This window comes from Adelges cooleyi, unplaced genomic scaffold (genome assembly GCF_023614345.1).
Source record: "Adelges cooleyi isolate 19-005CV unplaced genomic scaffold, UGA_ACOO_1.1 ACOO_flye_CR_arks_rails_tigmint_CR_PRNA_733, whole genome shotgun sequence".
NCBI lineage: Eukaryota > Metazoa > Arthropoda > Insecta > Hemiptera > Adelgidae > Adelges > Adelges cooleyi.
The window spans coordinates 9434-17471 of record NW_026096440.1 but is presented as its reverse complement, the minus strand read 5'-3'; the positions used below and the strand labels follow the sequence as shown (position 1 = coordinate 17471).

At 34.5% G+C, this 8038-nt stretch overlaps 1 protein-coding gene across 1 annotated transcript; it reads left to right on the top strand.

The window, feature by feature from the left end:
* Nucleotides 1–7022: 7022 nt before the first annotated feature.
* LOC126845286 (uncharacterized) lies at nucleotides 7023–7760 on the top strand. The gene has a single exon (XM_050583936.1). The coding sequence runs from the start codon at nucleotides 7023–7025 to the stop codon at nucleotides 7758–7760; it is 738 nt and encodes a 245-aa protein (XP_050439893.1).
* The last annotated feature ends 278 nt before the right edge of the window (nucleotides 7761–8038 follow it).

Here is an 8038-nt window from a genome sequence, read left to right as displayed (position 1 = left end):
ATCACACATGCCTTCAACATCTGGTTTAGGTTAGTAAATGAATTATTTTTTACAAGTATATAGTGATTTTTTTTATAAGAGAAACTTGAACCACATCACCAATATTAAATTAAAATATATTTACTTTAACACCATGAAAAGAAAAAAAAATTAGCTTATAAACAAATATATTCACAATATATCATTGAATAGACCTTTAAATTTAATTTAAAAAAAATTATGTAGCCATTCATATATTTTATGGTTATAAGCTATTTTTTCCTTTTAATGATTCAATCCGTTCAACAATCTTTAACATTTAATTTATACTGAAAAAATATTTTTTTCCAATACAGGTCGACAGGCAGAACAACAGTTTTGGGGAAGCGCAGACGACGAACCATTTGTCCAAGCCGAAAATAATATGGCGTCAACTTCAAGAGTTGCTACAGGTTAGTGAAAAATATGTATACCGCATTAATTTTTTATACGTTAGGTTAGGGTAGGTTACCGTAGTAGGTTTTTTTTATATGTAACATTCACTATAAATTATTTAGTAAAAAATATATATAGTTATGACTTTAATATATTGTTTAGAGTAAATATTATACATTTCACCCTACCGTCCTGGCCAATTTTTTTTCAATTTATTAACACTTAGACACATTTTCACGGTTTATATTAAGTAAGGCCATTATTATATTATTAGGTGTAGATAAAAGATCGTTCGAAGAACTGTGTGACAGCGAAGGCGATGAGGCATGCTAGCAGGCTCTTGATAGTATAACGGTCAACAGAGAAAACAACGCAAATAATAAACGGTTGAAAAGTCACCGTTTAGCTGCAGTAACGAGAGAAGGATTCGTTTTGACCACCACAGGGTTTAGAGGTTTATGTAAAGCCTATTATAAGAAAAATTTTAATCAATTAGCGGACTATGAATCTTTCTTGGCTGAAACCAAACCTTAACTAATCGAACTTCTTACAACACTCGTTGCTGAAAATGCAATCAAATATACGTTGAAACTTGAGTCGACGTACAAAATCCCATCCACCGAGGTTCTTGAAAACCGGGCTTTCAAGACGTGTGCGAGGACATTGCTACCTGAGATCATCATTGAAGACCAAATAACTGATGACTTTAACAAATTATTAGTTGAAGAAGAAGACATGGCTGGCAAAGGATCGGGGTTTTCTCTGGAAAAGATTGATGGCATATTAGTAGATGTGATTCAATATTCGCCTTTCGGTGGCGCATCGTATATACCACTTCCGGAAGCCATTGAAAATAGGAAAGCAACAGTCAATGTACAAAACACGGTTCAGCAATGTTTTCGATACAGTATATTGGCAAAACACGTGACTACAGCTAACCCGCACAGAGTAACACACTATGAAAGTATGACAGACCGGTACAACTTTGCCGGAATTAGTTTCCCCACGCCGTTGTCCGAAGTAAAGAAATTTGAGAAGAATAATAAAGAAGTGTCCATCAATGTTTATGGTTTCAAGAAAGGTAATCGTACGTATAAAAACAAGGCGAAGAACAACATTCCTAACCATAACAATGAAAAAAAAGATTACATTATTATTCCATACCGAGTATGCACCATTGAGCAACCGAATCATTTCGATCTGTTATACTTCGATGATGGGAAAGGCAACTTTCATTATTGCTATATCAGAAACCTCACACGACTGGTTGGTCAGCAAATGTCAAAAAATAACAAAGAAAAGGCCATATGCAGACGATGTTTCAAGACTTATGTGGATGAAGCAGGAAAAGCCCCAAAGGAATCCAGACTGGACGAGCATAGAAGAATATGCAACAAAAATGAATCTGTAACGCCAATTCTACCCCCACCAAAAACTTATATGAAATTTGAAAATTATGGTAATACTCAAAAACATGATTTTGTGATTAATGCGGATTTTGAGTGTTTGTTGAAGAAACCAGCTGCAGATAGTCATTTTGGGAAAACTACTGTTACCCAAGACCACGTGCCCATGAGTTATGTGTACTTAGTCAAGCCTAGCGAGGATGTCCCAAAAGAGTTGTTAGATCGATTCAACATACCACAAACTCCGGTTGTTTACAGCGGCAATAAAAACAGCGAATTAAATGATGTGCCAAAACATTTTATTCAAAGAATAACCGATGTAGCACGTAATATCGAGCAGCTTTTAAACGTTAATACCCCTATACGCATGTCGACACAGGACGATAGCAACCATAAGGCTGTCGTGAACGGCGGTCAATGCCCTCTCTGTAATTGCAAATTTTCAATATTAAATCATCCGGTATGCGATCACCACCATTTAAGCGGTAGATACAGAAAAAACGTTTGTAATAGGTGCAATTTAAAAATGCAAAGTCCAAAGTTTGTAAGTTGCATTTTCCACAATTTATCGTCTTATGACTCGCATATAATCGTTACTGAATTAGGCCATGATCCACACACAATTAACGTTATTCCTAATAGCGAGGAAAAATTCATTTCGTTTTCTAAATTTATTTCGAATAAATTTTCAGTCCGATTTTTGGATAGTTATCGCTTTATGGCCAGTAGTCTTGACAAATTAACAAATAACCTTGCCCGTTCTGACAAGTCTAAGTTCCGTTCTGTGTTGAGTGCATATGGGGCGGACGATATAGATTTGGTGACTCGTAAAGGTGTTTACTGCTATGAGTATACAGACTCATGGGAGAAGCTTGAAGAACCCTGTCTACCACCGATAGAGCAGTTCTATAGGTAAAATATAATAACTATATATAAACTAATAATAAATAATTTTTAATCAAATCATTTTTTATAGTTCACTAACCGAAAGTAATATTTCACAAAATGACTACGACCACGCGGTAAAGGTTTTTAACCACTTTAAATTTAAAACTTTAGGGGACTATAGTTTATGGTTAGTAATATATATTTATTTTAACAAAGTTTCTTCTTGCTGGTTTGTGTAGTTCGTTGGCGATTTCCCGTTTAGACATAGGGAATTCGTTTTATTAATTTATACTCGAGTAGTTCTTGCCAAATTAATGTGATTTCATTCGATACACCCGTATTACCTGCTGCTTGTGAAGCTAATAGTAATTTTAGACGTTCACACAATTCGTTTGGATCTTTCCAAAATATAAGCTCTTTTTTAACGTTTTTTCTTAATGTTAAAGTAAGACCGTCTCCTTTGAGGAATAAGCCTACAATGAGATTATATTTATTCCCACCTTTTCGAATATGCGTTTTGTTTTTGTTTAAGTGAACATTTGATTTTAATAACATATCTTTATAGTTCACCAAATCGGACTCAGTATAGTTGACTGGGTTTTTTGAAAAAATTAACTGAATGATACCCATGGTTAATGGGTATGACGTGTTATGTAATAAACTACATTTTCTTTAGCCTCGAACACTAACGCACACCCCCCAAGAGTAATTTGCCCAGTTTTTTTATCGTGTTTAGGTCCATAAAGTTTATCCAAATTATTAGACTCTAACAATGTTTTTATGCGCGTGTTAATAAAGTCTTCTAAATCGGCCACATCATGGCTTTGATCTTGTGTCTGTACGGCAATATCTGTACTCGTTTGTACAGATTTATTTACCGGTTTTTCTTTTGATTTATTTTTAGTTAATTATAATAATAGTATTACATTTTTAAAAAAATCAAAATTTAGAATAGATCAAACATCATTATATTTTACAATTTAACAAAATAATAATAAATAATAAAAATAATAATAATTATTATTATAAATTTAGAATAGATCAAATATCATTGTATTTTACAATTTTACAAATACTAATAAATAATTATTCAGTTATAAAAAAAAAAATAGTGTATACATTAGTTGAGTTATTATTTTTGATTCCAAGAAAAAAATTAATTATACAATATTTTTTAAAAATTAATTACGATTAGCATAAATATAATTAATTTTTTACTATAAAAATTGATATACTATATAGAATTTGTTTTGTTTATTAGAAATTTGTTTTTATTTATTTAAATAGAAATCTACAGCGGTTCAAATCTAGTTTGATTGATTGCGATTTCCAGGGTTGATTCAATCATCAATTTACATATCTCTCTCAAAAAAAAAGGTATGTATATAATTATTTATTTTATTTGATAATAATATAATTACATTTTAAAAAAAATCAAAATTTAGAATAGATCAAATATCCATATTTTTACAATTTAACAAAATAATAATAAATAAGAATAATAATAATTATTATTATTTATTATTATTTTGTGTATACATTAGTTGAGTTATTATTTTTGATTCCAAGAAAAAAATTAATTATACAATATTTTTTAAAAATTAATTACGATTAGCATAAATATAATTAATTTTTTACTATAAAAATTGATATACTATATAGAATTTGTTTTGTTTATTAGAAATTTTAAAATTTCTATTAGAAAAAATATTATTTTATTTAAATTTTAAATTTTACAGTTATGAAAAAAAAATAGTGTACATATTAGTTGAGTTATTAATTTTGATTCCAAGAAAAAAATTATTAATAGAAAATTTTTAAAAATTAATTAGGACTAGCATAAATTAATTAATTTTTTACTATAAAAATTGATATTTTATAGAATTTGTTTTTTTTTTTGTTTCAAGAGAAGAACTGCACATTCTCCAATTACAGTTCCACAGTGGATTAATAAAAAATAGCGTATGTACATATTATAATTTTTTTAAATGTGTTATCCAAGGGTAGATGCTACTCAAATTCTTGTAAACTATTTAGCTTCCTTCGAATGTACAACGTTCGAACCAATATAATAATTATAGATAATTTTGACCTTGATTATGAAATTGAAGAAAATAGTATTGCTACTAATCTAATTTACACTACCGATACCGCAAAACTGAATTTTATTAGGAATAATTATAGATTTTTTTTAAAAAATACAATGACGGAACCGGATATTATTAACATTTTTGGAGAAAAAAATATTCTGGTTTTTAATTTTATAAATATTAAATATGAAAGTGAGGAAAATGACATGACCGTCTGTAGCGAGGCATGTCAAGATGTAGTAAAATATCAAAATCCTAGAAATCATAATCCAATTGCATGTAAAATAGTACAAGCTTGTAGGGTAGTAATAAACAAATCATTAATGTATTACATAATTAATGTAAACCCAGCCCATATATCATGTGGAACGTGTAAAAAACAGTTATTCTCGTGGAGTGTAGAAACCTAAAAAAAAATAAGAATAATAGGAAGACCTTGAACAACAAGGCATGTCCTTTTTTAAAATTTTTTTTTTTAGGTTTCTTCACTCCACGAAAATAATTGTTTTTTCTTGGGGCAACAACAAGGCATGTACTCTTTTTATTTTTTTTTTTAGAATTTAAAACGTTTTTGACTCCGTTCAGCACGTCCACGAGTAGTTTGTACTTGGACTGATGTAGAGATTTCGAGTAAATGTAATCGTTTTCAAATTTCACACCGTTCAAATCGGTCAACAGTACAAACATTAAATTTGTTTTTCCACAATTAGACGGGCCACAAATTAAAGCTCTGATAGTGTTTGGTAAAAGTTTTCCGTGTTTTGACACTGTCGCAGCGGCTGCAGTGCTGGCTTCATCGTCATAGTTGACCACGGTAGCGTTACTGATTGTTTCTGAAATTGCATCGTTGTACATGTGCTCGCAACACACGTCAGTATAGTGTTAATACTGCTGCTGTCAGTGACACATTGGTGTAGACTATTGGAGAACTTTTAAGATGGTTGCTATTAAACGCAAAGTTAAGAGACACCGCCGCAGTGGTTCGGGCATTTTAAATTCAGTCATTGACAACCTTCCGTTTAAAGCACACGTGCCTGGATATCAATTTGCTGTGCCCGGTACGAAATTAGCTAAGCGGTTGGCTCGCGGTGATCGTGGAATCAACCCATTGGATTCGGCTTGCCGTGATCACGATATTGCGTACTCTCAGAGCAAATCACTCTCGGACAGACATCGTGCCGATCAAGTTTTGGAACATCGAGCGTGGGACAGAGTTAAAGCCAAAGATTCAAATATGAAGGAACGTGCCGTAGCTTGGGTCGTGACAAACGCCATGAAAGTGAAACGGAAACTCGGCATGGGATTCCGGAGCGTTGTAGGCGCAGCGAAACGTATTGATAGCCATTCGGATGATTTGATTACGGCAAAGCGATCGATTTTGGCCGCGAAACGAGTGATTGTGAAAAAGGCGAAGAGCAATAGCAAGAATAAGAAGACGGGTGCAAAGAAGAGAAAGATATCTGTACGTTTGCCCCGGACGATAGCGATTCCAAAAGTCGGTGGGGTACTACCACTCATTCCGATTTTTGCCGGTCTCTCGGCATTGGGAGCTTTGGCCGGAGGAGCTGCAAATGTAGTAAAAGTTGCCAATGAAATTAATAATCGTCACGGTGGTGCTGGTGGTCAACAATTCAAAATTAGTAAAGGATTTTATTTGCGACCGTACAAATCGGGTTCGAGTTACAAGTTGATAAACAACAACAACAACAGAGTTGGGAAGGCTTTGGTGGAAAATCAATCAAAAAGAAGAAGAACCGCAGCAGCAACAGCAATGGTAAACGACGACGGGTATCAATAAAGAAGAAAACAAAAAACTAATAGCCCAGCTACCCAATCGTGCACTGTTCGACTTTGAAATATCGAATTTTGCACGGTGCAATATACCGAGATTTCGAGGAGTGTATTGCCGGGACACGCTTCCGCCTGCTCCGTACACCTCGGAAGCGGGTGTCATTAATATGGACTTGGAGCGCAATCCAGGTTCGCATTGGGTAGCTTACCGGAAGCAAGGACAACACATTAGCTACTTCGATAGTTTTGGAAACTTGCCACCACCACTGGAGGTTCAAAAGTATTTTAAAGACTGTACGATTGACTACAACTACAGTCGTTATCAAAAATTCAACACGGTCAATTGTGGACATTGCCATATTAGACATATTGGACATATTTAGATAAACCCACGGCGGCCTCGGGTGAAATGATGTTCACACAGAACGGTCTCATGCATTTGTTTGACGAGATACGGTATGAGGTTAACGGTAAGGAGATTGACAAGGTCAAAAACGTTGGCATAGTGACTACAATCAAAGGATTATGTTCGTTTACACCCAACGATATCACACGGATGCAGCCGGCCGGATGGAAACATATCAAGGATAATCAGACCAGTCGAGATCTGATGGACAAGTCAGAGTTTGTCGCACAGTACCCTATGTCAGCGTGCTTGGGCTTTTTCGAACGGTACCGCCGTGTCCTGATCAACTGTACACAATCACTTGTGCTCATCCGATCGAGTCGGGACACTGGAGCCGTAGAGTTGTTACAACCGGAAGAGAGCAAGAAGACCGAAGTGAATACCGCGGCAAACGTTGAACTACTCAAACAGACCTCGGTGAAAATTACTAAAATCAAATGGATCGTGAAATACTTTGAACCCAATGTGAAAACCGAATTGGGTCTGATGCGCATTCTGGACTCGAAGAAGTGGTTGCCTTTGGAATTTCAACAATGGGACATTGCGGTGTATCCTCTGGTTCCTCAAACCACTCATCACACATGGTCGGTACGGACTTTTTCAAACGTAGAGAAACCACGTTATTTGCTCATAGCACTGGGCAAAGAACATTCCATACTGTCCAAATCACACTTTCAAAACTGTACACTGCGCAACGTCAAAACTTACTTGAACTCTGACGAGTACCCGTACGAGAACTACAATGCCGATTTCGACGCTGGCTAATACACATCAATGTACAACGCGTACGCTCGTTTTCAATCAATATACTATGGACGTACTAATCCTCAACCTTTACTGGACCGTGTCCACTACAAGAAACTCGGTCCAATCATAGTTATAGACTGTTCGAAACAGAATGACACTGTTAAATCATCTACGGTTGACTTGCGTTTGGACTTTGAATGTGCCAAAGCTTTTCCACATAACACTTCATTGTACTGTGTGATTATTCATGATTGTCAGATGGAGTACAATGCATTTAGTGGAGAAATTATGAAATT

What these genes read in the sequence shown, in the direction of transcription:
- LOC126845286 (XM_050583936.1), top strand. Translation starts at nt 7,023, where the DNA reads ATGCATTTGTTTGACGAGATACGGTATGAGGTTAACGGTAAGGAGATT.